This window comes from Ovis aries, chromosome 2, assembly GCF_016772045.2.
Source record: "Ovis aries strain OAR_USU_Benz2616 breed Rambouillet chromosome 2, ARS-UI_Ramb_v3.0, whole genome shotgun sequence".
Classification (NCBI taxonomy): domain Eukaryota; kingdom Metazoa; phylum Chordata; class Mammalia; order Artiodactyla; family Bovidae; genus Ovis; species Ovis aries.
Genome location: NC_056055.1, coordinates 118079756 through 118107338, shown reverse-complemented (window position 1 = coordinate 118107338; position 27583 = coordinate 118079756). Strand labels below are relative to the sequence as shown.

The window sequence follows — 27583 nt, the reverse complement described above, 5'->3', positions numbered from 1 at the left end:
CTGATCACAGACAACCGTAACAAATATAATACAGAAACAGTCGGAACATGGTGAGAACTGCTAAAATCTGACACAGAAACACCAAGTGAGCAAATGCTGTTGGGAAAATGGTACAACAGATGCACCTGATGCAGGGTTGCCATAAACCTTCAATCTGTTAAAAAATGCCACATAAGTGAAGTTCAGTGAAAGCAGAGAGCAAGAACTAGACACAGCAGCTGATGTGGCATCCCCAGACAGGCACACCATCACGTCGGTGGTATTCTTGCCTAAAACGCACAACCTCAATCTAGTAACGAAAAAAAAGACCATCAGACAAACCCAAAGTGAGGAACAGCTCACAAAATGACTGCCCCGGGGACAAGGACTGAGGAACTGTCCCAGGTGGGAGCAGACCCAGGAGCCATGACAAGCAAATGCCACGTGGGATTTTCAAAATAAAAAGACCGGGTGCTGGGAGGGGGCCGCCTACAAGATAGCAAATGACTTTCAGCTCAGGGCTGCCCTGAATGCTATTTCTTGGGCTTCATGCACTCCCACTGGGCGAGCTGGAGTTGTCTGTGGGGAGGGAGACAGAAGGGAGAATGGGAGGAAGGCCGAGTACGTGGGCTTGGTGGTGGTACATTTGCTCCTGGCACCTTTGTGTAGGTTTGAAATATTTTTAAATAAAAATGTTAAAGTAACATACATGCAACAAAATTCGAACACAACAGTGAAAAGCCTTCTTCCTATCCCCAGCTCCATCCCTCCGTCCACCCCCACCCCCCTCCCCCCTCCTCCCTCCCAGGGCGTCATTCAGTCACCCAGTCCTGTCTACCTCCTTTCGATCCCATGATCCCATCGACTGCAGCACACCAGGCTTCCCTGTCCTTCACCAACTGCCGAAGCTTGCCCAGACCCATGTGCATCGACTTGGTGATGCCATCCACCCATCTCAACCTCTGTTGCCCCCTCTTCCTCCTGCCCTCAATCTTTCCCACCATCAGGGTCTTTTCAAATGAGTCAACTCTTCGCACCAGGTGGCCAAAGTACTGAAGCTTCAGCTTCAGGATCTATCCTTCCAATGAATATTTACGATTGATATCCTTTAGGGATTGATTGGCTTTGTAACCTTGGGGAAACAACTTTTGAGAGAATGACATAGCCCAAGGTTTACATAAATGGATTAGAATCAAATGGAACCAAGATGGCAGAGAAGACTAGACCTTGATCCACAATCAGCAAGGGAAATGACACACCCAGAGGCACCAAGACAATTCCAAGGCACTGTCAAAAGACCAAGGAGTGGGCCATGGCTCAATTACTGGAAATCCCAAACCCCTTCTCCAAAACAGATGGACTAATCCTCCCACTCATTAGCATATGAAATTAGTCAGCCTATTGGACTTCCCTGGTGGCTCAGACGGTTAAGCGGTCTGCCTGCAATGCAGGAGACCTGGGTTTGATCCCTGGGTTGGGAAGATCCCCTGGAGAAGGAAATGGCAATCCACTCCAGGACTATTGCCTGGAAAATCCCATGGACAAAGGAGCCTGGTAGGCTACAGTCCATGGGGTCGCAAAGAGTCAGACACGACTGAGTGACGTGACTTCACTTCACTTCACTTCATGAAACCTAACCATGCCACATTTTGCAGCAGCCATATTCACCCTCGGCAATGCCCACACTTTGTCTGTGGAATGTGTTTCTCTCTGAATCTGAATAAATCCACTTCTTACCTATCACTTCTGTGTATTGTAAGCACAGTGAGAGACTTTACTTTGGGGGCTCCAAAATCACTGCAGATGGTGACTGTAGCCACAAAATTAAGACACTTCCTCCTTGGAAGAAAAGCTATGACCAACCTAGACAGCATATTCAAAAGCGGAGACATTACTTTGCCAATAAAGGTCCATCTAGCCAAAGCTTTGGTTTTTCCAGTAGTCATGTATCGATGTGAAAGTGGACTATAAAGAAAGCTGAGCGCTTAAGAATTGATGCTTTTCAACTGTGGTGTTAGAGAAGACTCTTGAGAGTCCGTTGGACCGCAAGAAGATCCAACCAGTCAATCCTAAAGGAAATCAGTCCTGAATATTCATTGGAAGTACTGATGTTGAAGCTGAAACTCCAATACTTTGGCCACCTGATACAAAGAACTGACTCATTGGAAAAGACCCTGATCTGGGAAAGATTGAAGGTGGGAAGAGAAGGGGACAACAGAGGTTGAGATGGTTGGATGGCATCACCGACCTGATGGACATGAGTTTGAGTAAACTCCAGGAGTTGATGACGGACAGGGAAGGTGGCTTACTGCAGTCTATGGGGTTGCAAAAAGTTGGACAGGACTGAGTGACTGAACTGAACTGAACCTATCACTTTGTCTCTTACTGAGTTCTTTCTGCGATGAGACATCAAGAATCTGAGCTTCATTGGGTCCTGAAACCAGGTACTGTGGGTTTTGGCTGGGTTCGCGTGCTAATCTGAGGTAAACAGTTTCAGTTTGATCTCCTTGCAGTCCAACGGACTCTCAAGAGTCTTCTCCAACACCACAGGTCAAAAGCATCAATTCTTAAGTGCTCAGCTTTCTTTACAGTCCAACTCTCACATCCATACATGACTACTGGAAAAACCATAGCTTTTACTACACAGACCTTTGTTGGCAAATTAATGTCTCTGCTTTTTAATATGCTGTCTAGGTTGGTCATAGCTTTTCTTCAAAGGAGCAAGAGCTTTTAAATTTCATGGCTGCACTCACCGTCTGCAGTGATTTTGGAGCCCAAGACTACAAAGTCTGTTACTGTTTCCATTGTTTCCCCATTTATTTGCCCTGAGGTGATGGACCGGATGTCATGATCTTTGTTTTTTTTATGTTGAGTTTTAAGCCAGCTTTTTTACTCTCCTGTTTCACCTTCATCTAAAGGTTCTTTAGTTCCTCTTTGCTTTCTGCCATAAGGGTGGTGTCATCTGCATATCTGAGGTTATTGATATTTCTCCCGGCAATCTTGAATCTGGCTTGTGCTTCACCCAACCTGGCATTTTGCATGATGTACTCTACATATAAGTTAAATAAGCAGGGTGACAATATACAGCCTTGACCTTGATATTCCTTTACGATTTGGAACCAGTCCAGTTCTAACTGTTGCTTCTTGACCTGCATACAGGTTTCTCAGGAGGCAGGTAAGGTGGTCTGGTATTCTCACCTCTTTCAGAATTTTCCACATTTTGTTGTGATCCACACAGTCAAAGGCTTTAGCCTAGTCAATGAAGCAAATGTATTTCTGGAATCCTTGCCCTCCCAGGTTATCACAGTTATTTACCAAGAATTTAATGCATATCAGATAATAACAAACAAGTACATGTATTTATTGCCCGTTCAAGAGAGATGGAGGAAGAGAGAAAGGAATTGACAGTGCTAAGAATGCATCACTGTATTAAGGGTAAACTTGTTACCATGTAAAATATGTTTCTTACTGAGGGTTGAGTTTGTTTTTGTTTTAAAGTTTGAAAAACACTGCCTTGAGCCACAACTGTCATAAAGGTTCACCAAGATGCTTTTCCCCAGGCTGCAAGCGATAGGGTAGGTCGTCACCAGGGATCCACCTGGCAATAAACATGCAGGCCTGACTTCCTTGAAATTTTATGAGGACTAGCCAGTTAATGGGTAACCAGGAGCAAAAACCACTTAGCTGGGAGTCTGCGGCCCCATGGGGGACCCTGCTACAGCCCAGTTAGGGCTCCCAGGGGTCCTGTGGGACGAACCTGGTTTCCAGGGCTGCAGCCGGGAGCCCTCTATCCCAGAGCAAGTTCAGAGGCCTGGGGGCTCTCCCGCCTGCTGACAAACCCTGAGGCAGCTCAGCTGGCCTGGAAAGCTTCCCAGGGTGGTAATCCCCCTCGGGCCTGAGTTTGCCCTTCCCACCCCCAACCCAGGACGTGCTCTCTGCAAACCAAAGGGACCTCCTTCACAGCCAGGGCTGAGCGTGCCTCCTGTGAAGGGGCGGAAAGTGAAGCGCCTAGGCTCTGGGGGCCACACAGCCCCTCACGGGTGCTCAGCTCTGCAGCTGTCGTGCGAAGAGGCCACGGACAGCACGGAAACAAGTGAGCACTGCTGTTCCAATGAAACTTTTCACGGACGCTGAGGTTTGAATTTTACGTAACTTTGTCACAAAATAAATCACTTTTTTGGTACTTCAAAACCATTAAAATGTAAAAGTCATTTTTAGCTCCTGGGTTGAACAAAAACACGAACAGTCGGATTCAGCCCGTAGGCCGTGGGCTGCAGACCCTCGCTTTGGAAGCGGCTATCCTTCCCGCTCTCTCCCCCTCCCCCATCCCTCGCGCCTCCTCCGCTCCCCGCGCCGGTCCCCAACTGCAGCCCAGACGCAGCGGCCAGCGGTCAGGGGGCGCTGACTCACAGGCTGACTCAGCTGCGGGCGTGCATCCAGCACACGCCTCGGCCGGGCAGCGGGGCGCCGGGCGGGCGGCGCGGCCGGCGGAGGTAGGGGCGTGGCGGCGGCCGCTCCGGAGTCGGAGCGGCGGGGGCCCGGGCGCAGGTCCCGCCGCAGGAGCAGCTTTGCAGGATCCTGACCTCTGTGGGGCCGGGCACCCCGCGCTGCCGGGCGCAGTGGCCACGCTGGAGGCTAGGCCCGGAAGGACTGCGACACCCCCTGGTGCAACTCAGGCGCGTGACACCCAGAGCGCACACGGGCGGAGACCCGGACGGAGACCCCCGCCGCGCAGGTCCGGGGAGCCCGTCCCGGGGGAGGAGCGGCCCCGCGGCGGCCCCGCCCACCGGATCACACGCCCCGGTCCCGGCCTTCACCCCCGGGTCCAGCCCCGGCTGCTCTCCTCCTGGCAGCCTTCCCACCCGGCCTGCTCGGAGCTAGATAGGGTCCGCCCCAGGGTGGCCAGGGCATCCTTCCTGGCACCTTCGACCTCGCTCTCCGCCTGCGTTTTGTGTCTGGTTTCGTTACCAGACTGTGAGCCCCTGGAAGGCAGCGACCGGATGTCAGAAGGCTCTGCATCCCTGGGGTTTAAACAGCGCCCGGGGACCGGAGGAGGTAGACTTGTAGCGGAGCAACCAACGTTAGGGATCCCACCTGAGACACAGGCGTACCAGATCGCCCGAACCAATAATAATGTAATAGGTGAAAAATGCAGTTCTTATACCCATAGTCACCCCACTCCAGTACTGTTGCCTGGACAATCCCATGGACAGAGGAGCCTAGCGGGCTACACTCCATGGGGTCGCAAAGAGTCGGACACGACTAAGCGACTTCACTTTCACTTTAGTAATATGTAAAAATATTCTATGCTTTGTGTATTAATATAGAAAATGACCAAAACGTTTATTTGAAATGATACAATTAGAATTACACATTATTAAAATATGAAAAATAGGTGTTTATTTGAAATTATATATTCTGTATTTACTTTTCTGTTACCTAAGCGCTGTTGTTTAAACAATAGGATTAGTCACAATGGCAATAATTCATAGTGGGATGAATTAAATAGTATGTGGGAGAAAGAAATATACAAATAGTTTTAGGATGTTTCTGTCCTCTGATAGGGCAATTTATTTTAATCCATTACGTGTTACTTAAATTTTGTATTAAAATACATATATACGAAAGGTTATGTACTGTATGATTGCAACTTTATGACATTCTGGAAAAAAGCGGAACTGTGAGAAGAATGAAAAGATCGGCAGCTTGCAGGGGTTGGGGATGGGACTCGTGGCAGGGGTGAGCAGGTGAAGCACAACATCAGCAGTGAGTTTAGTGTAAACTCTGGGCTTTAGCTGATGATGTTGGGTTAGTGCAGGTTCATAGTAGCAACTGTACCACTGGGTCAGGTATGTAGATAATGGGGGAGGCTATGCATGTGTGGGGTCCCCTGGATTTTGCTGTGAACCTAAAACTGCTGTACAAAAATTTAAAAAAAGATACATATAAGACTTTTAAAAAAGAGAAAGCAAATATAATAGGACTAATTACCAATATTTAATTTAAAAAATAACAATGATATTTCTGTCCTATGATACAAAGGCTTTTTTAACCTCTATTTCCTTGCCTGCAGCCTTTAGGGAACACTTCCTTTATGTAGTGATCAAACTGAATGTGGTTAAACATAAAATTCTTTGACTTGCAACTCTGCTGTTATTAAGCCAACTTTGTACTGATTCCGGCTATCAGTCCAATGTAATGGCATCAAGATAACAATCCTCTCAACCAAATCATTTGAGCATGGAATACTTAGGGTCTTACTAATAACAGCAGGTTTTTAGACTGTAGGGATTAGTTTCCAGCTCTCCAAAAATGTGCATCCACTTTGTACCTACGGGCTGGTTTTGGTAGGCCAGCTGTTTGTGAGCTTTAACATCTATAAATTCAGTGTGTAGGATATCCATGTCCAAAATAGCCTTCTTTTTAAACATGTTGAAGCACTCTGGATGTCATAAGCTAAACCTCTATTTCTTAGGAAAAATGGTTTTTGAGCACAATGGTATCTGAACTTGGGAAATAAAAGTTGAATGACAAATAATTTCCAGTTTTAGTAAAGAAATGATCAAGTCCTGCTTAAACTGGCTGTCTTTTTCCGGTGGTGTTTGTTTTATTTCTCCCAAACTGAGTCATTTTTCATTATATGAGTTTTTGTTACTACCTACACATCACACTGAACAAGTCAGGTGCCGTCAGCTCACCCATTTTTAGTGTCTGTATGGCCTCTTCAAAGATCAAACAGTTTTAGAGGAAGAGCTGAGAAATTTCTGCTTGCAACCCTTTTCTCCATTCTCATTCTCAGTCTATCCCCATGTTAGAGAAAGTCATTATTCTTGTCCCACACTTTGAAAAGATGGTTTTGTAGAAGGCTAAGTTTTTAAAAATTATAAATGATTTACAATGTTGCATTAATTACTTCTCTACAGCAAAGTGACTCAGTTTTATATACATATTCTTTTTCATATTCTTTTCCATTATGGTTTATCACAGGATATTGAATATAGTTCCTTATGCTATAAGTAGGGCTTTGTTGTTTCTCCATTCTATATAAACCTGTTCACATCTATGGCAGGTTAACTGTGGTCTATGACTGACCACAGTGAGAGCTGTCTTGTAGGCATATGTCTGCAGGAGACCATCTTCTTCCATTTCTAGAAACTCAAGTGGCTTATTAAATGCTTTTGCATGTTTTGGGGAAACAGAAGTCACCACATCTTTTATCATGAAAGCCTCAGTATCCCAGGAAACAACCCATACTCCAGTAGTTGTGCTGTGGACAATTCTACAAGACACTCAGCAGGTAAGAACTTAACTGACCATAAGTGAATGGGTTTATTTCTGAGCTCTCTATACTGTTTCACTGATTTGTGTCTGCATTTGTGCCGGGACCATACTGTTTTGATTAGGTTTGTAGTCTAGTCTGAAGTTAGCATGTTTCCTCCAGTGGCCGCTATATTCAACTGCAAATTGGTTGGGGGACACCAAAAAAAAAAAAAAAATTTTTTTTTTGATGAGTTTAGAAGCCCTTGGCTATCTCACTGAAGAGTTGTGAATATCAGTTTCTACTGTTACATTCCTTTCTCAACCATGTGCTTGCATGCATGCTTAGTCGCTTCAGTCGTGCCCAACTCTTTGCGACCCTATGGACTGTATCCCACCAGGCTTCTCTATCCATGGGATTCTCCGAGCAAGAATACTGGTTGCCTTGAGCCACCTGGGAAGCCCTTCTCAACCATGCCCAAGCTCAAATTCTTTTCTGCATATTGTGAAGCATGCCCTTTTTGATTTACCTCCCTAAACCAGTTGCCTATGTTATGCCAGTAGTCAGTAAAGGTACACAGTTATGGGTCTTTCCTGGTGGTCCATCTTCCAGTGCAAGGGACATGAGTTCAATCCCCAATTGGGAAACTAATATTCCACATGCCGTGGGGCAACTAAGCCCACACACTGCAACCAGAGGACCCATGTAGCACAACTGGAACCCAGTGCAGCCAAGTAAACAAATAAATGTATTTTTTTTAACGTTACAGTTGTTTAGACTTCTAAATGATCGTCATGTCTGGTTCCTGCTGGCACTGATTGGTATTGTCATCATTCTCATTTTCATTAACTGAACTATTAAAAAACATGGCCACAACATTCACCGTGTTAAAAATTGAACTAGCACCGTCTCAACACAAATCGCAACAGTCAGTTCACAGGCAAAGTGGATGTTCATGCTGTAGATTACAGTGCACTTGAGCTGAATCCCTGGGTCGGGAAGGGTGGTTATAATGAATGATCCATTGTCAGGAACTGCAAGTTGTGGGCGCCATCAGCAGTGGTAGAAACTAGGGAAAGTGCCATGTCCATTTGGTACTAAAACCAGTATGGCTTTCAGCCTCTCTTTTTGGGGTCACCTTTGGGGGCTGTACCTTTCCCCCAACCTTCTGTGCCCATCACTGAAAACTGGGAATTTTCTCATCCCAGGGAAGAGTTTACCTGATGTAGGACTTTTACATAAGGAGAATCCCGGACAAACTGGGTTGGTTGTTCATGATAGCAAATGCTTGCAGGATCAAGAACTCAGCTTCAAGGTAAATACTGTATAATGTGTGAAATTGAAAAAGAACAACTCATAGATTAAGGAAACAGGTTGGTCAGAAGCGATGGAGGTGGAAATGGGTGAAGGAGGTCAGTTATAGGGTAAGTTCTGGGGATGTAATGTAGAGCATGGTGACTATAGTTAACAATGCTCTATTGCATGTATGAAAGTTGCAATGAAATTAGAGCTTAAACGTTCTCATCACAAGAAAAATATTATAACTAGATGAGGTGCTAGATGGTTACTAAACTTATTGTGGTCATCATTTTGTAATGTACGTACATGTCAGATCATGTTATATACCTTGAACTAATATGTTATATGTTAATTAACTATATCTCAATAAAACCGAAAAAAGTCTCCATATTAAAAAATCAATTGTATTTCTATATACTGTTGCTGCTGCTGCTGCTAAGTTGCTTCAGTCATGTCCAACTCTGTGCGACCCCATAGACGGCAGCCCACCAGGCTCCCCCGTCCCTGGGATTCTCCAGGCAAGAACACTGGAGCGGGTTGCCATTTCCTTCTCCAATGCATGAAAGTGAAAGTGAAGTCGCTCAGTCGTGTCCGACTCTTCACGACCCCATGGACTGCAGCCTACCAGGCTCCTCCATCCATGGGATTTTCCAGGCAAGAGCACTGGAGTGGGGTGCCATTGCCTTCTCCGATTTCTATATACTAGCAACCAACAATTCCAAATTGTAATCTTTAGAATTCCACTTATAATAACATTTTTAAAACATAAGAGCTTCCCTGGTGGTCCAGTGGTTAAGAATCCACCTGCCGATGCAGGAGATAAGGGTTTGATTCCTGGTCCAAGAATATCCCACACACTGCAGAGCAACTAACCTGTGCGTCGCAACTACTGAGCCCACGTGCTGCGCTGTGCTTAGACCCTCTGTCGTGGCCAACTCTTTGCAGCCCCTTGGACTGTAGCCCACCAGGCTCCTCTGTCCATGGGGATTCTCCAGGCAAGAACATTGGAGTGGGTTGTAGTGCTCTCCCAACCCAGGGATTGAACTCAGGTCTCCTGCATTGCAGGCAGATTTGTTACTGTCTGAGCCACCTGGGAAGCCCATGAGCCACAACTACTGAAACTGGGTCCCCTAGAGCCCATGCTCCACAACAAGAGACGCCACCACAATGAGAAGCCCACACACAGCAACTAGGGAAAGCCCATAGTAACAAAGACCCAGCACAGCTGAAAATAAATAAATCTTAAACATGAATTAAGTAGGGGTACATTTAACAGAATATATTTAAGACCTGCACACTGAAAACTATCAAACTTTCGTGAGAAATTAACAAAGACTTCTTTAAAAAAATAGAAATACCATGCCAATAGATCAGAAGACTCAGTGTTGAGATGTCTCTTCTGCCCATATTGTTCTATAGAGACAACTCAACCCCAGTCAAAATTCCAGCAAGCATTCTTCAGGTAGAAATTGACAAGCTGATTCTAAAAGGTGTATAGAAATGCAAAGGACCTAGAATAGCCAAAATAATTTTGAAAAAACACAAAGCTGGAGGATATACACTACCTGATTTCATAATTCAGTAGAGTCTTGCAACAGTGAGCAGGAAATTAAGACAATATGATGCAGGCATAAGGAGGAACAGATAGATCAATAGAATAAAATATAGACTTTCCTGGTAGCGTAGTGGATAAGAATCCGCCTGCCAAGGCAAGGGACGTGGGTTCGATCCCTGGTGTGAAAGGGTTCCACGTGCTGTGGGGCTGCTATGCAACTAAGTGAAGTCGGTGCTCTGCAATAAGAGAAGCCACCACCTGCCACAACTAGAGAAAGCCCACGCAAAGCAACAAAGACCTGGCGTAGACAAAGATAAATAAAATCTTTTTCTAAAGTAGAATATAGTGCAGATATAGACACATGTACATATGGTTAGCTGATTTTTAACAAAATATCAAGCGATGACACCGATGGGAAAATGATAGCGTTTGTCACAAATGCTGCCGGAACAACTCGATATCCATATAGAGAAAAAAATTAAAGCACTCATCTATGCCTCAGACTATATATAAAAATGGATAAATTCCAAATGGGTTGGAGATCCAAATGCAAAAGCTAAAACCATAAACCTTCTAGAAGAAAACATAAGAGAAAGCCTTTGTGAGCTACCTGATCTAAGGCAAAGATTTCTTAGGTAGGATACAAAAACAAAATCCACAAAAAATACTGATAATTGGACTTCATCAAAATTAAAAATATCTGCTCATGAAAAGACACTGTTAAGTAATAAAAGACAAACCATTGACCGAAAGAAAATTTTATTTATGTGACAGAAGACTTAGTGCCAGAATATATAAAAATTCTCAAAACTTGATATAAAAAATAGGTCAAAGATTTAAACCATCACATAACCAAAAGAAGATATATAAATGTCAGGTAAGCACATGAAAAAGATACTTATTATCCTTAGTAATTAGGGAAGTAAAAATTCAAGCTACAGTGTTATACTACAACACACCTACTAGAATAGCTAAAAGTTAAAAGACAAAACCCAAGGAACTGGCCACCCCAGATGCTGGGGAGGATGCAGAGCAATTAGAACATGCATGTGTTGTGAGTCTTCCGAATTTGCTGGCACCCTGAGCGCAGCACTTTCACAGCATCATCTTTCAGGATTTGAAAGAGCTCAGCGGGAATGCCATCACCTCCGCTAGCTTTGCTCGTAGTGATGCCTCCTAAGGCCCACTTGACTTCATTCTCCAGGACGTCCAGCTCTAGGTGAGTGACCACACCATGGTTGTCCAGGTCACTGAGAACTTTTCTGCATGGTTCTTCCGTGTATTCTTGCCACCTCTTCTTAAGCTCTTCTGCTTCTGTTAGGAGGAGACGGTTAGACGGCATCACCAATTCAATGGACATGAATTTGAGCAAAGTCCAAGAGATAGTGGAGAACAGAGGAGCTTGGTGTGCTACAGTCCACAGGGTTGCAGAGTCCGACACAACCTAGCAACTGAACAACAACAACAAAATGGTGGTGGGGGGAATGCAAAATGGTATAAGCCACTTTTGATAAGTTTTGCTTTCACTGTTTTTTTTTTAAAGTAAGCATGTACTTACCATATGACTCAGCAATCCCATTCCTAGATATTTGCCTACAAGGAAAGAAAACATATACCCACACAAAACCCTGTGTGTGAGTGTGCTAGCAGTTTTATTTAATAATAGCCCATAACAGGCAAACAGATAGCCATATGTGGCACTTCTGTATAATGGAAACTGCTCAGCAACAGAAAGAAACTACTGATATCCACATCAACATGGATAACTCTGAAAAGTTTCATGTTGAATGAAAAAGCCAGGTTTGAAAGGCTACATACTGTAAGGATTCCATGTATATATCATTCTATAGAAAATAACAGAAACCAGATCAGTGACTGCTCGGGGCTGGGGATGTCACAGGGTAACTGTGAGGGTGTTAAAAATGACCCATTTAATGTTTGTGCTGCAGGTGGTTACACTATTACACACATTTGTGGAAACAGAACCGTTCATTCAAGATGAGTGAATTTTACTGCTTGTAAGTTATACTGCACACCTATTTTTTTTTAAAGGAATGAAATAATGCCATTTGCAGTAATATTGATGGACCTAGAGATCACCATACTAAGTGGAGTAGGTCAGACAGAGAAAGACAAATATCAAAAGATGTCGCTTATACGTGGAATCTTTAAAAATGGTGAGGATGAACTTGTTTATAGACCAGGAACAGACTCCCAGACTTAGAGGGCAGGCTTATGGTTGCCAAGGGAGAACGGTGGGGAGAAGGATGAAGTGGGAGGATGGGACTGGCATACGCACACTACTAAAAGGAAAACAGGTCCACAAGGACCTAGTGTAGTGCACAGGAGTTATCCTCAGTACTCTGCAATGACCTATATGGGAAAAGAATCTGAAAAGGCATAGATACATGAATGTGTGAAAGATGCTCTGCTGCTGCTGCTGCTGCTGCTGCTGCTGCTGCTGCTGCTAAGTCGCTTCAGTCGTGTCCAACTCCGCGCAGCTCCATAGATGGAAGCCCACCAGGCTCCCCCGTCCCTGGGATTCTCCAGGCAAGAACACTGGAGTGGGTTGCCATTTCCTTCTCCAATGCATGAAAGTGAAAAGTGAAAGTGAAGTCGCTCAGTCATGTCCGACTCTTAGCCACCCCATGGACTGCAGCCCACCAGGCTCCTCCATCCATAGGATTTTCCAGGCAAGAGTACTGGCTCAGTCATGTCCAACTTTTTGAGACCCTATGGACTATACAGTCTATGGAATTCTGCAGGCCAGAATACTGGAGTGGGTAGCCCTTCCCTTCTCCAGGGGATCTGCCGATTGAACCCAGCTCTCCTGCATGCAGGCAGATTCTTTACCAGCTTAGCCACCAGGGAAGCCCGGGTCTATGAACATAACGAAATCACTTTGCTGTACATCTAAAACTAACACAGCATTGTGAATTACCTATATTCCAATATAAAATTAAAAAGAATCAATGTGCCATTGTGCTGTTGACACTGGACTGTATCTATTCATCTCCATTTCTGAACGGGGAACCCACCCACCCAGGACTGTCTCCTCTCTTCCCAGAGTGAGCCCTGAGTAGCCTGGCTTCTATGCCAGAAGACACGAATGGACACCAGGCAAGGGGAGAGGCAGGGGGTGAGGGCAGAGGCTCCCGGTAAGCCTTCCCCTCTAATCACTCTGGCCAGTACATGAGCTCACATTGGGTTCTGACACCTGTTTCCAGAGTCAGCCGGATACTAGGTAGGCATGCCCTCCAGACCCCAGGGATCTGTGGTGACTCAGCATTCAGAGCTGATGGCTGGTAACCTGCAACATAGATGGCAGCTGCCCTTCCTCTCTAACCATGGGATTTTCCTCCATCCATGGGATTTTCCTCCATCCATGGGATTTTCCAGGCAAGAGTACTGGAGTGGGGTGCCATCGCCTTCTCCCCCATGTACCCTGCTGCTGCTGCTGCTAAGTCGCTTCAGTCGTGTCCGACTCTGTGCGACCTCGTAGACCGCAGCCCACCAGGCTCCCCCGTCCCTGGGATTCTCCAGGCAAGAACACTGGAGTGGGTTGCCATTTCCTTCTCCAGTGCATGAAAGTGAAAAGTGTAAGTCACTCAGTCGTGTCCGACTCTTAGCGAGCCCATGGACTGCGGCCCACCAGGCTCCTCCGTCCATGGGATTTTCCAGGCAAGAGTGCTGGAGTGGGGTGCCATTGCCTTCTCCCCCATGTACCCTAGAGCCCAAGTATTCCACAAGAAAAGTCACCACAAGGGGGAGCCCGTGCGCCACAGTGAGGAGTAGCCCCCATTGGCTGCAACTCGAGAGAGCCTGCGCAAAGCAGCAAAGACCCAGTGCAGCCACAAATAAACTACATACCCACACATATAATATACATCTATATATTATACACATATGTATCATATACCTATACGCACACACAGTATTTGATCCCATAACAACCACCTGGGTGGATGCTCTTCTTGGCCTCATTTCCAGAATAGAAACTGAGGCCCAGGGAAGTGAAACAACCCAGCCAGGAAGGAACCAAGATGAGGCTTAAACCCGCGTGAGCCTGATCCCAAAGAGGAGGTTTTTGAACGTCCCACTGCTGGATGCCACCTGATGATTCTGGGCTTTTGTTTTTTACCTCACACCTTTGCTTCCCGCACCTTCTCCCGCGTCCTCGAAAATTCGGGGAATTCCCTGCACACAGACTCCTTCCCGTCTCTCGACCATCTCCAGCTGGAATGCCTGAGTTCTGCTCTAGCATCTGACTCAACTTGACTGAATCGCACCACTGCGGGGTGACTCACACCTAGGAAGAGCAACCCCAGAGACAGACAAGGTCAGTCGGCTACGTCCACCGCGCCCCCTGAAGCTGCACCTAGTAGCGCGGGCCGGAACCCTTCCGCGGGACCAGGGAGGCGCCCCCTGCTGGAAGGCTGCCGCAAGTGAGCAGAGATGCCGCATACCTGGACTCCCCCGGACACTCCAGGTGGCGCCTGCCTTCCAGAGTCAGCAGAACCTGGCAAGAGCTGGTGGCGCCGACCTTCGCTGCTTCAGGGAGGTGGCCCGAGTCTCCTGCGCTGGCAGCCAACGTGGAGGCCGTGATGCAGGCACCCCCGCTGCAGATGCCCCGGCTCTTCTAGGTGCTGATGATGCTTTGGCATCTCGGCTGGTTTGGAGGTGGGCGCCTCCGGAAGAGTCCCTTATTCTTGGTCAGGGTTTGTGGTGGACCCTAAGTAAACTTCACACGGAGCTGACCTTCTGGGCTCTGCTGGGGAGCAGGCGGGAGGCAAGGAGATGGCAGGGAGGAGAAGACGGGCAGGAGTCCCTGTGAACACGCACAGCGCCTTGCACTTGGAAGGTGAAATGAGGGGTCGCAGGCTGTGGGGTAGAAGCCGCGCTGCAGACTCATGGGGGAGGACCCTGGAGCTAGCATGGGGGTGCAGGGGGCGTTTTTATACGTCCTTGGCTGTGAGAGCCGCCCCTCTTGTGTGGTTGGGCACATGGTCTTCGTGCTTCCTGCCCAAGTCATCAGGACCATGACTCCCTTCCTCCAAGCAGTAGCCCCAGACCTCACCAACAGCCACAGACTCCCCACCTGCCAGGAGCTCCATCCCAAGCTCTGTCTTCTCCTCCTCCCCACCTGAGGGCCCTTCCTCTCTCACCTGGGTCCTGCCTGCCTTCTGATGTCCAGCTGAAGCCCTGCCTCCTGCAGGTGGCCGTCCCTGGTCACCCTACTTGCGCCGATTTCCCTCTCTCTCATGAGCATCGCCATCTGTGCCTGCCACTCGGCCTCTGCACAGTGCGCCTACCTTGTTAGACGTTTGCCCTGTTCCTCTGGTTTTCTCCAGTGGGCCGTGTGGGTAGCAAAAGGGCTTTGAACTCCACAGCCGGGAACAGTGCTGCACCCCAGGAGGAGGGGTCTGGTTGCACGGAGACTTAGGAAAGAGGGGATTTCCCACGAGGGCAGGGAGACCCCCATGAAGCCAAACACAGGGTGTGCCCCAGGCATGATGAAGTAGGCTGTTACTGCTCCCCTCACCCAGATTCTTCAGGTCTTCATGGTCTCAGCCTCTCTCTGTACATCTACATTTTTCTCCTTATCAGCCTCCTCTGCTTTAGGGCCAGACGTGCGTATCTAGGCTCTGGCTTCAAACCCTGTGAATCCTGTGCTCAGTGGATTAAGACTGATGCCCCACTCCTGCTGGCTAGGGGAGAGAATCTGTTTGACTCCTGGGTCAGAGGACTTCCTGGTGCTGTCACCAGAGGTCAGCAGGGCAGAGTCACATGAGCTGTGCAAGGGCTGGGACTCTGAGGAGTGTGGTCAAGTCCTCTAAGGAGGGAGTGGGGTTTGGAAGAAGTGGGGGCATTTCTAGGACAGGAAGGAAGATGCGTGATAAGGGCTAATGGACCGCAGTGCCAGGGCCGAGGTTCCAGGTCAAACCCTTTACTTCTGCTCCTGCCCTTTCTGACATACTGGTCACAAACTGACTGCAGACTTTCCACAATTCTGCTGACTTTTCTCACTTGCTCACAAAAGTAGGTGAGAGGTGCCGGAAGTGCTGGAAAGACCTGAGTTCTAATCCAGACCTGCCGTTTACTGGCTCCGTGAATTTGGTCCAATGACAAAAGATTTCTGAGTGTCCTCATCTGAAAAACTGAGGTTATGGAGGCAGTGGTGTGCACTTGTGTGTGGTGGGAGAGGGTGGCAGTTACAGGAGCAGCTGGAGCTGAGGGTTTAGCCAAGTATTGGCACCCGTGTGGTAGAGAGCCTGAGAGGCAAATATTTTCCTGTTTTTACATCACATCCCGATGTTATCAGGAAGGCAGGCCATTGAATAATTAACAATGTTTCTTTTATGCTGACATATAAAACAGATGCATCTTGTAACTAGCAGCATCCTGCATGCATGCTAAGTCGCTCAGTTGTGTCTGACTCTTTGTGATCCTGTGGACTGTAGCCCGCCAGGTTCCTCTGTCCATGGATTCTCCAGGCAAGGATACTGGCGTAGGTTGCCATACTCTTCAGGGGATCCTCCCAACCCGGGGATCAAACCCGTATCTCTTACGTCTCGTCTCCTGCATCGGCAGGTTTGTGTGTGTGTTTTACCACTAGCGCCACCTGGGAAGCCCAGTGGCATCTTAAATTTGGTGAAATAACATTATGAGTTGTGCTGATCTGAGGCAAGCGGCAATAGCACTGGGTAAAAATGTCCTCATCTGCGAAAAGGGGACAGTGTCCTTCCTTTGGCCAGCTGCTCTGAGGCTACAATGAGGCCACGCCTGGAGGTGCCTGCCCTCGCCTCCCTCCCACTGCTGGGGCACAGGGGGCTTGGGGCAAACAGAGCTGTCCTGAGCTGGGAGCTTGTTTGTTTATCTGTGGAGAGGGAGGCCTCTGCACCGAGGGCCAAGCAAATATTTGTGGTTGTGGATTAACTCGAGTTCCAGGCTGTCATGGCGGCAGGAGGGCAAGCTTGCAGTTTCTCTGTGGCCCACCCCAGTAAGTCCCCTTCGAGGCAGGTCTGTGACAGGGGCTGGAGGAGGGGAGCAGGCCTGAAGGTGGCATCTTCTCGCCAGGGTTCAAGAAGCTGGCTGGAGCTTGGCGTAAGGAAATTGCAGCTCTGCCAGCAGCCAGGCCAAAGCTCTGGTTGGCATTCCTCAGGCTTGGGTCCCACGGTTCCCAGGGGCCTTCTTCCCAGACTCTGAGGGAGGTGGGAGTTGGCTGAGGGCCTCCAGATCTGAGCCATCACCAGAGGCAGCTTGGAGCCCCGGGGGTGCCCGCCCCACCCCCACCTCTACTTCTAAACCCTTTAAACAAAAGTCAGAACTAGCCTCAGAGGGAGTTAGCAAAGGTGGGAGGTCAGCAGGGAGGGGGTCCTGGTGGGGCACCCCCTCAGCCTGGGGGGCAACAGGGCACCTAGGTTTCTGGCCTGAAGTGCTACCTCTGTGGCCTTGGGGCTTGCCTGGTGGTTTGGGGCAGGGGTTAAAGTTCCAGGCCTGGAGCCACGTGGGCCTGAGCTAACTAACTCTTCCACTTCCTGGTTGGGAGTGTTTGAAGAGTGACTTCTCTCCTGTGACCCTCAATCCCCGCTCTGTGAAATAGGGTGACACGGTGACTACCTACCTCTTGAGTGGTGGTGAGCCTTAGCTGAGATACTAGTAGCTCAAGCCTACTGAGCATTTGCTATGCGCAAACCTATTCAATAGCTTTATGTAGATTAACTCATTTTAATTCTCAGAAGAACCAGATAAGGCAGAAATACAGTTTTCCCATCCATTTTACAAACAAGGAGACCAAGGAGCAGTAAGGGCTCTTGCCTAGCAACCCTGTCCTGGAGCTGGGATTCGCTCTGACTTGGTGACCCGCCCTCTGAACCAGGTACAAATTGCTCCAAAGGCACCATGAGTGTCCAGTAAATGTTAGTTATTACTCTTGGCCTGGCCTGTACACTGGCAGAGGCGCCACCCCCAAGCCCTCATCAGGGGAGGGCACAAACCCTTCTGTGCCGAGTCCCCTTTGATCTTCCCAGGGTTGCTGCCCCTTCCACTTCCTCTCTTCACCCTTGCAGACTCAGGGCGTGTGACCTTAGCTCTGTATAGAGAAGCGGACGGAACAGTGACCGGGGACCCCTGACCCCAGCTCCCGCCCTGGCGACCAGCACACACACACACGGAGGAGGCTTGTTCACTCAGCTCCCACAGTGGGGGCAGGGGGTGGCGGTGGGCAGAGTGGGGCCTGGTGGGGCTGCTGGAAGCTCAAAAGTCCTCCTCAGACAGGTGGCTGCGGCTTCAGAATGTGGCAGCTTTCAAGCCTCTTACTGTTCGTGACCGTCTGGGGAATTTTCAGCACACCAGCTCCTCCCGGTAAGGCCATGCTCCGCTTCCCCGCTCCCTGGGACCCTCGGGGTCTTCATACCTTTCGCTATCCTCTCTCAGCCTCAGGGTGAGGTGAGATGAACAGGGATGGCGTGAGTGTGGGCAAGAGCAGCAGGGTGCGCAGGGTCTGAGTACTGAGATGGCGGCCGGAGCCCCTGGGGCACGCCCTTCCTCCTCCCTGGGGGGGAGCGGTCACGCAGACCCCTGGCTTTGCCTCTCTGCCACTCCCCCCCTCAGCTGTGTAAACCCCAGGCCCAGCTGCCAGCCATACTACCCCAGGGCTGCCTCTCCTCCTAAAATGCTCATCTGCTGCCCCACCCCAGCTGCTCCTCTGGTCCACACAGCCGAGAACCGGACCAGAATGCAGGGGGAGAAGGGGCCTGTGGGAGAAATGAGCCGCCTGGCTTATTAGGCAGGCCATTCCCCCACCGCCTGGGGCCGCAGCAGGCTGTTCCTTGCATTTCTGCCTCTTCTCGAGCTGCTGGTCTGCCTGGGGTGCCTTCCTCCCCACCCTCCACCCCGGTCAGTGTGGCTCCTAAGGCCAGACTCCGTTCCAGCGCATCTTCCTTCCCTGAGGATGCCCTTCCTGGCCACGGCATCCTGGAGCCTCTCTTCTACACTCCCCCACTCGGTCCCTCCACCGCGGCTGTTCCCCCTGCAGCCAAGGCAGACACCTTTCAGAGCCTGGGGGTATCGTGGTGCTCCCTGAGTGGCAGCGCTGCTGGTATCCAGGTGTTCCCGCCCAAGGGGAAGGGCATGGGAAAGTCATCACGGGGTGGGGGAGGGGAGGGCAGGGAGGCTGCAGGGAGGGAGTCAAGACTGGGTGCCTCAAGGCTTGGAGAACAATGGTGAAGGTGAAGTCGCTCAGTCGTGTCCAACTCTTTGGGACCCCGTGGACTGTAGCCTACCAGGCTCCTCCGTCCATGGGATTCTCCAGGCAAGAATACTGGAGTGGGTTGCTATTTCCTTCTCCAGGGGATCTTCCCGACCCAGGGATCGAACCCAGGTCTCCCACATTGGAGGCAGACGCTTTAACCTCTGAGCCACCAGGGAAGCCCATTTAACTCTGCAGTTGAACAATACCAAGAGCAGTGAAAGTCACTCAATAGCGTCGGACTCTGTGACCCCACGAAGGGGTCAGGAGCCTGCCAGGCTCCTCTGTCTATGGAATTCTCCAGGCCAGAATACTGGCGTAGGTTGCTTTTCCCTTCTCCAGGGGATCTTCCTGACCCAGGAACGGAACCGGGGTCTCCTGCGCTGCAGGCGGGTTCTTTTCCAGCTGAGCCCCCAGGGAAGCCCAGTAACAGCAGCAGCAGGTGGCACTGGTCGCTGGCTGCTCTTTTCTGTGCCTGGCACTATGCTATTTGTTTTACATGATTATCTCATCCTCATCTTTTGATGAATAAACCAAAGTGAAGAGAGGTAAAGGCTGGCTCAAGGTCACATGGAGATTGGGTTGGGTTCAGAAGGTCTGGCTGTCTTAGCGCATGCACTCTGAATGGTCAAGTGTCCTGTCCTCAGATTACTTGTCACCTCCTTCGGGAGAAGGAGGAGAACAGGGGAGGCGGGGACCCAAGATGCAAACCTCTCCAGGGTCTCTCCCGAATGGGGGCCCCTCGTGGCAGGCCCCCCACCAAAGTCAGCTCCCCATCCCCACCCCAGACTCAGTGTTCTCCAGCAGCCAGCGTGCCCACCAGGTGCTGCGGATCCGCAAACGTGCCAACTCCTTCCTGGAGGAGCTGCGGCCCGGCAGCGTGGAGCGTGAGTGCTCAGAGGAGGTCTGTGAGTTCGAGGAAGCTCGGGAGATTTTCCAAAACACGGAAGACACAGTAAGGCCGCCCGACTGGGTGCAGAACATGAGGCTCAAGGGTGGGACCTGGAGGAGCAGCCTGGGGCCCTTGGAAGGGGGGCAGTGGACGCCAGCCCCTTGCCCTCCCAGCTCGCTGGGGTGCAGCCGCGGAGTAAATGGCCCTACGGTCTTGGTCAGGGCACACAGGACTCCAAGAAATAGAACTCTGCAATGAGCATGAAGAGTCTTGGAAGCTTTGGGCTGGGTTCCCACTCAGTCCCACGGGAGGCATTCAGCCCCAGTTCACCTGCGACTGGCCACCACTGCCTCCCCTCTCCTCTCTCCCTGCTTCCAAACGGCCACCCCTGCTTCCATGCCGCACCCCTGCTTAACTGCTCATCAGGCGACCCAAGACTCTGATGTCTCTGCACACACACTCACTCTGTGCCTCAGAGTCTCCAGGGCTGAAACCTGGTTGCTCAGGGCATCTAAGGAAAGGGTCTGTCCTCTCTGGCCCCCAGAGCTCCGTGGTGGAGACCCTGAGGCGGTAGGGTGCACTCAGTAAGGGAGGTGGCTTCCTGATACAAGGCTCAGACCCCCTCCAGCTCCAAGAGCTCACTTTAGCTTCTAGGACCTGGGGGCTGTGCCATCACTGGGGGCCCCTCAAGCTGTCTGTAGGCATGCCCTCCTACTCAGGGCTTTCAGGGCTGAAGGGGGAACTCTGGGCAGCTTTTTCTCTTGCCCTCCTCCTCCTTGACTAGATCCCCACGGTCTCTTTCCTCAAATGGCTTCCTCAGCAGACGCCTAGGTGGCTTTCTGCAGGCATGGCCTGGGCACATCGCACCCACCTAACCCGAGTCTCCAGCGGGGGGCTTGTGGCCTGGGCATCAAGCAGTGGGTCTCAGGGAATGGTGGTCCCAGCCCAGCAGCAGAAGTGCCACCAGGATGGTGGTTCTACTCACCAAGTCATGTCAGACTCTTGCAACCCCAGGGACTGTCGCCCGCCAGGCTCCTGTGTCCATGGGGTTTTCCAGGCAAGAATACTAGAGTGGGTTGCCATTTCCTTCTCTAGGGGATCTTCTTGACCTAGGGATGGTACCCAGGTCTCCTGAATTCCTGGCAGATTCTTCACCAAGTCACCAGGGAAGCCCAAACCTGGTTACAAAAGCAGACTTCTTGAACTAGCAAGCTGTGTCTCACCTACAAGGTCCTGCTGGTCACTCAGCTCTGAGCACACCCGCTCAGGGAGACCAGACAGGCTGAGAAAGGAGGGCGGGGCTGGAAAGAGACGGAGCCGGGCACGCCGCGGGTGGGGGAGCTTTTGGGTCCCTGCTGCCGCAGCGGCTGCTTTGGTGGCAGCCAGCACCCCGAGCGAGCTTCCAGGGCACGGGGGTCAGGTATGGGATGAGGAGACGGCCAGAGAGGCAAGGGGGAGCCTGGCATTTCTCCGGACGCAGCTGCCTCCCCGCCCCGCCCCTCCCCGGCTCGTGTGGGGTAGTCGCTCCCCTGCCCGTTTAGATGCTGCTCTGCTGGGCCCGGGCCAGCGCGGGGAGGGGCCCCAGGGGCTCCCCATGTACACAGGTGGGCTGACGGCCCCTGATGCCGCCGCTTCTCTCCGCAGATGGCCTTCTGGTCCAAGTATAGCGGTGAGTGCGCTCCAGACCTCGGGCCGCCACACCTGTGCCCCTCGGGGGGCTCCGGGTCGCTGGAGAACCGGGAGCGGGCCGGCGGCCCGGGTGACGCCCTCTTCACCCCTCGTCGCAGACGGGGACCAGTGCGAGCAGCGGCCCTCGGGGAGCCCGTGCGACCTCCCGTGCTGCGGGCGCGGCAAGTGCATCGACGGCCTGGGCGGCTTCCGCTGCGACTGCGCCGAGGGCTGGGAGGGCCGCTTCTGCCTGCACGGTGAGGGGGCGGGGGCGGCGGGGCGGGGGCCTCCCCGGGCCCGGGGCCGGCGGGGCGCGTAGAGCCGCGGCGCCCTCGCGGCGCCCTCCGTGTCTGCCCAGAGGTGCGCTTCACCAACTGCTCGGCGGAAAACGGCGGCTGCGCGCACTACTGCCTGGAGGAGGCGGGCCGGCGCCACTGCAGCTGCGCGCCCGGCTACCGGCTGCAGGACGACCACCAGCTCTGCGAGTCCAAGGGTGAGCGCCCTCAGCGGGGGCCGCGCGGGGTCCCCAGGCGGTGAGCGAGCCACCGTGTGAGCCCCGGCAAGGGAGATGGGAGAAGGAGGCGGTCCCCGACGGGTGTCGCGGGTGTCCTGCCCGCTCTTTCCTTCGCTTGCCCGACTTTCTCCAGGCGCCACCGCTCACCTTGGGGACGCCTCCTGGGGCAGGAGCACAGGGGTATCTCCTCGGATGAGCGGACGTAGAGGCTCCAGCACCCTCCACATCTATCGTGTGCATGCTCAGTTGTGTCTGACTCTTTGCGACCCCATGGACTGGAGCCCACCAGGCTCCTCTGTCCCTGGAGTTTTCCAGGCGAGAATCCTGGAGCAAGTTGCTGTTTGCTTCTCCCGGAGGTCTTCCCAACCCAGGCACTGAACCCGAGTCTCCTGCGTCTCCCGCATTGGCAGGCAGATTCTTCACCAGCTGAGCCAGCTTGGATGGCTTTACACCTGCCTTGACCTCTGGTTTCTCTGAAGAGAGAGAGAGCAACCTTCTTTTCTGTTTTCCTTTTTGTACATTTTAATTTCTATCAGAGTTAGATACTTACACAACAATTGGAGTTTGGCAACTCTTACCATGAATTTCAACAGGTCGTCCCTCAGGGTGGATCCTCTTTCATTCACTGTGTGGCACCTTTTTCGTGTGGAAATTCACATCTTTCTACTTCTAGGAACGTTTCTTTAGTTATTTCCTTGGTGGCTTGACCTCCTGCTTTCTCTCTGTTCTCCCTTTCTGCGTCTTCTAATCAGATCTCTTCCCCCTGGGCTGATTTTCTAGTTTTATGGTCTCTTCCTTCTGTTTTCCATCTCTTTGATTGTGTGTTCTTCTTTTGGGGAACTTACCACGACTCTATAGTCCAGTCCTTTTATAGTCCTTTTACTGAAAAAAAGAAAGAAAGAAAATCTAACTTTTCCTTTTGAAGTAATTAGAGAGTCACAGGATGTTTCAAAGAAAGACCTGCTGAGCCTGTTGGCCAGTGGACTTTTCTGTGAGACCATCTGAAGGCTCAAGTCACTGACAACCCTGTTGCCCAGATTCTTAGGTCTTCAGGCCATTTTCTGAGAGGAATCATCCACACTCATGCTTGAGTGGTCGCAGCCTGGCTTCAGCCCTGGGGGTGCAGGGGAGAGGAGCTGGCAGTTGCCCAGTCTGCAGGTGTCTGCACGACTTGCTCTGGCCAGCCTTGCGTGCCGGTCTTCCTGTGGCGTCTCCTTGAGTCCTGAGCTCACAGTGTCTGGTTCACCCTCTTCAGAGAATACACCTAGGGTCTTCTGCAGGGGTCAGAGACGAGAGTCAAGTCACTGATGAGGGCTCGAGACAGAAGCCTAGGGCTCTGGCAGTTTCTCTGACAAACTCTCAACATTCCTGCCATGCTTCCTGGACAGCTTCCTCAGACACGCATGGAGGCTTCCTGGGCACCTCTGGGGCTAAGCAGCCTGCCACTGCATCTCCTACTACTGGCTGAGGTTTCGGCTTCCTCCGACGACCAAGTCAGTCACTGTGCCCCCAGCTTCCGGAGTTTTGTTGCTGTTGTCTCATCTCCATTTGCTGTCACTGTTCTCCCTGCTGACGGCTTCCACTTGCTCCTGCAAGTCTGAATCTCTCAACCCAGTGTGAAGGGCCCTGGCCTCAGTTCTGTTCTGCGCTCTCTTCTGGCAGAGGACCGCACAACTGTGCTTAGAGCCACTTTGAGGCTCTCCAGGAGTGCCCTCCTTCACCGACCCATGAGTTCTTACCTCTGTTAGGAGCTCAGTAACGTCCCAGCATGAGAGCTCACTGCACGTCCCAGGGATTACTCCCAACAGCCCTGGGGTGTACTGAACTCCTAGAACTTGAACAAGCTGCCTAAGGACAGGCCACTGGGCAGAGATGCTGCTTGGTCTGACTCTTGCCATGAAGTGGCACTGTTTTTTAACCGACTGACTGACCTGAGGGGCTTTGCAAGTTGATAGAACTACACGTCTAAGCATCATTTATCCTACAAGGCAGTAAATGAGGCTGCTTGCAGGAGGTGGACAGATGTGGGGGGCAGTCTTGGGAGCAGTGCCTGGCAGGCACTCAGCTGCTTTCTCCTGCCTTCAGTGACGTTTCCTTGTGGGAGGCTAGGGAAGCGAATGGAGAAGAAACGCAAGACCTTGAAACGTGACACAAACCAAGTCGACCAAGAAGACCAGTTGGATCCACGGATTGTCAGTGGGCAGGAGGCTAGATGGGGAGACAGCCCCTGGCAGGTGAGAGGAGAGGCAACAGTTCACCGTCTGGGTCAGGAGTCACTGAGCCCAGTTCCTGTTGTGGAGGCATCAGTGGGGAGGGAAGTGAGCCTTTGCTCTCCGTAGGGGAGGCAGTGCTAAGTCCCAAAGAAAGACGGCGCTAACCTGATGAGAGAGGAGCAGCTGGGCAGGGTGGAGTGGGCACAGGTACCTGTATCTACAGCACCCTTGGGTGCAGAACAAGCAGGAAGAAGTATAGCTTTAAGAATCAGCTGGAAAGATAATGCTGTGCTGGTGGTGTTTCAGGCAGAGGCCTGGCTGAGGGGAGCAGTGTTTGCATAGGAAAAGGCTAGGAGGGAGGGTTGACCCCTGAGTCCCTCTCCAGTTTCCCCATGGAAACTAACACTTACTTGATGTCTGACTCCCAGGCACTAGGGGTTAGGGTCCCCAGAGATCAATAACCTGGGGACTGGCAGGTCTTGGGGATCTCACCCGCAGGAGGGTCAGGATCCTAAACACACAGCAACCCAATGGGACCAGAGCTGGGATGGTTGGCAGGACAGTGGCTGAGGGACCCTGGAGGGGGACCCCCAAGAGCTGTTGGGGGCCTCAAAGGCTACCCGGAGGACTCAAGGCCTAGCCTTAGCCATCGAGGGTAGGAAGAACTCTCTGCATGCTGCTGAGGGTGATTATAGGAACAGCATGGGCAAACGTGGGGAGACACCCTGGAACAGGCAAAGTCTTATCAAACGTGCAGAGGAGAAAGTGCCCCAAAGTCCACGCTGTGTGACCAGGGAACCCAGGAAAGCCCTACTTAAGCAGCCAGTGCGTTGAGCTTGAGAACCATACCTAGGGCTGTGACAAGACCCCGGAGGCCTGAGCAGAGCTGCCACAAAGCTGTGTTGTAAAGTCCCTGCCCACCCCCCAACCCCTTCCAGGCAGTGCTGCTGGACTCCAAGAAGAAGCTGGTGTGTGGGGCAGTGCTAATCCACGTCTCCTGGGTGCTGACGGTGGCCCACTGCTTGGAGAGCCATAAGAAGCTCATCGTCAGGCTCGGTGCGGGCTGGAAGCAGGCTGGAGGGTGGCTGGGTTTGGGGAGCCTGGTCTCGGGGGCGTGAACCCACGCAGAAGGCATCTGCTGGGGAGAGGGCTGTGCGCTCCCAGCCCACTCCTCCCACGGTGGGATTTTAGACACCGTGACCCCAGGGAAGTCTGCACGCAAGGGGTTCTCTTTGAATCTGGTGGCCAGGTGTTCACATATGTGTGTTTGCAAATGAGAGGGTTACACACATACTGATGTCTTCACTCTCACTGTGTGGAGCAGGCTGCGTGGAGCACCTTGGGTGCAGAGACCCAGAAGGTGTCCACATGGCCTGGCCTAAGGGCCGCGCTTCACACAGATTGACAGGGATCGACTGTGCAGTGGGACCCTGGCATCTCCCATAGCAGTCAGCTGCTTCCCTGTAACAGCCCAGGGCTCCCCAAGCCTGGGCCCCACTCTACCAGTTTCTGGGGGTGGGGGCTCTCACTCCAACCATCAGGCAAAAAAGAAGGAAAAGGATATGTATTGAGAATGACTGACCAGACCCACACTTTCTGCCATTATGTCCAGCACAACCAAAGGCCAGTGGCCTCCCATGGGGCTGGGCTTGGAATAAGAGCCCCACCCGCACTCACCAAGAGCCATCTGCCTCACCTGAGAAGACCTTGTGTCTTGTGTGTGATCCAGATCTTTTTTCCCTGGTTAGAGCCTGTGTCCTGCTGGCCCTCCTTCTCTGGGTCCTGCTGCTCCTGCCCTGCCCCCACTTCAGCAGGCACCCCATCTTCTCTCTGAGGCTCTGGTCTATGTCCCAGGTTTCCAGGGAGCTTCCCTGCTGACTGCCCACTGCTGGCCACTGCCCAAGCCTCCCTGCTGCATTTCTGAGCCAGTCCTGAACTCAGACCAGTGTTTGCCCCTTTAGGACAGACACCCGTAGGCTGTTAACTTGATAGGGACCTGTGGCCCAGGACCTGCCAGGGATGCATGGTGGCCACTCCCCCTGTGGCCCTGCCATCCACGAGGGCCCACAGGAGCAGGGCAGTGCTGTTGGCTTCGGCAGGGGCCCTGGGGAAGGACGTTCTCGCAGGCTCACTCTGACAGCCCCTCTGCCCTGCAGGGGAGTATGACATGCGGCGCTGGGAGAGCTGGGAGGTGGACCTGGACATCAAGGAGGTCATCGTCCACCCTAACTACACCAAGAGCACCAGTGACAACGACATCGCCCTGCTCCGCCTGGCCAAGGCTGCCACTCTTTCGCAGACCATTGTGCCCATCTGCCTCCCGGACAGCGGCCTCTCTGAGCGCAAGCTCACCCAGGTCGGCCAGGAGACTGTGGTGACAGGCTGGGGCTACCGTGACGAGACCAAGAAAAACCGCACCTCCATCCTCAACTTCATCAAGATCCCCGTGGTCCCGTACAATGCATGCGTCCACGCCATGGAAAACAAGGTCTCTGAGAACATGCTGTGTGCTGGTATCCTCGGGAACTCGAGGGATGCCTGTGAGGGCGACAGTGGGGGGCCTATGGTCACCTTCTTCCGTGGCACCTGGTTCCTGGTGGGCCTGGTGAGCTGGGGCGAGGGCTGTGGGCGCCTCTACAACTACGGCGTTTACACCAAAGTCAGCCGTTACCTTGACTGGATCTACGGCCACATCAAAGCTGAGGCCCCTCTTGAGAGCCAGGTGCCTTAGCATCCCCCGTCACTTGTGTCTGGACCCCAGAGAACACCCTTGGATAGGGGCTGGATTGTTGAATGGCAAGATGTTGGACATTAAAAAGGGCTTGCTGCAAGCACACCAGCTACGGCTCTATTTTTTCAACCCTTTTCTGGGCTGCTCTGGAGGGAAGTATTTTTGGAGCATCTACTGCGTGCCCCACACTTTATGAACAGAATCTTATTTAACTCCTACAGCAC

At 51.7% G+C, this 27583-nt stretch overlaps 1 protein-coding gene and 1 long non-coding RNA gene across 4 annotated transcripts; one reads left to right on the top strand and one right to left on the bottom strand.

The window, feature by feature from the left end:
* Positions 1–10833: 10833 nt before the first annotated feature.
* On the bottom strand, positions 10834–21485 carry LOC121818687 (uncharacterized). Of its 3 annotated transcripts, XR_009599581.1 has the most exons (4): positions 15257–21485; positions 14558–14919; positions 14233–14400; positions 10834–11542 (listed from the first exon to the last, which is right to left on the bottom strand). It is a non-coding gene; the product is annotated as an uncharacterized LOC121818687 (long non-coding RNA). The 3 variants fall into 3 exon arrangements; XR_009599580.1 differs by having other exon boundaries at positions 14558–21485; XR_006058715.1 differs by lacking the exons at positions 14558–14919; positions 15257–21485 and having other exon boundaries at positions 14233–14495.
* PROC (protein C, inactivator of coagulation factors Va and VIIIa) lies at positions 17026–27462 on the top strand. Its single transcript, XM_042243602.1, is given in 9 exon segments — positions 17026–17091; positions 18369–18455; positions 20130–20296; positions 21878–21902; positions 22021–22164; positions 22167–22394; positions 24501–24649; positions 25567–25684; positions 26785–27462. Coding segments are annotated over 9 exon segments (1539 nt in total). The 5' UTR covers positions 17026–17045; the 3' UTR covers positions 27360–27462.
* Positions 27463–27583: the final 121 nt, after the last annotated feature.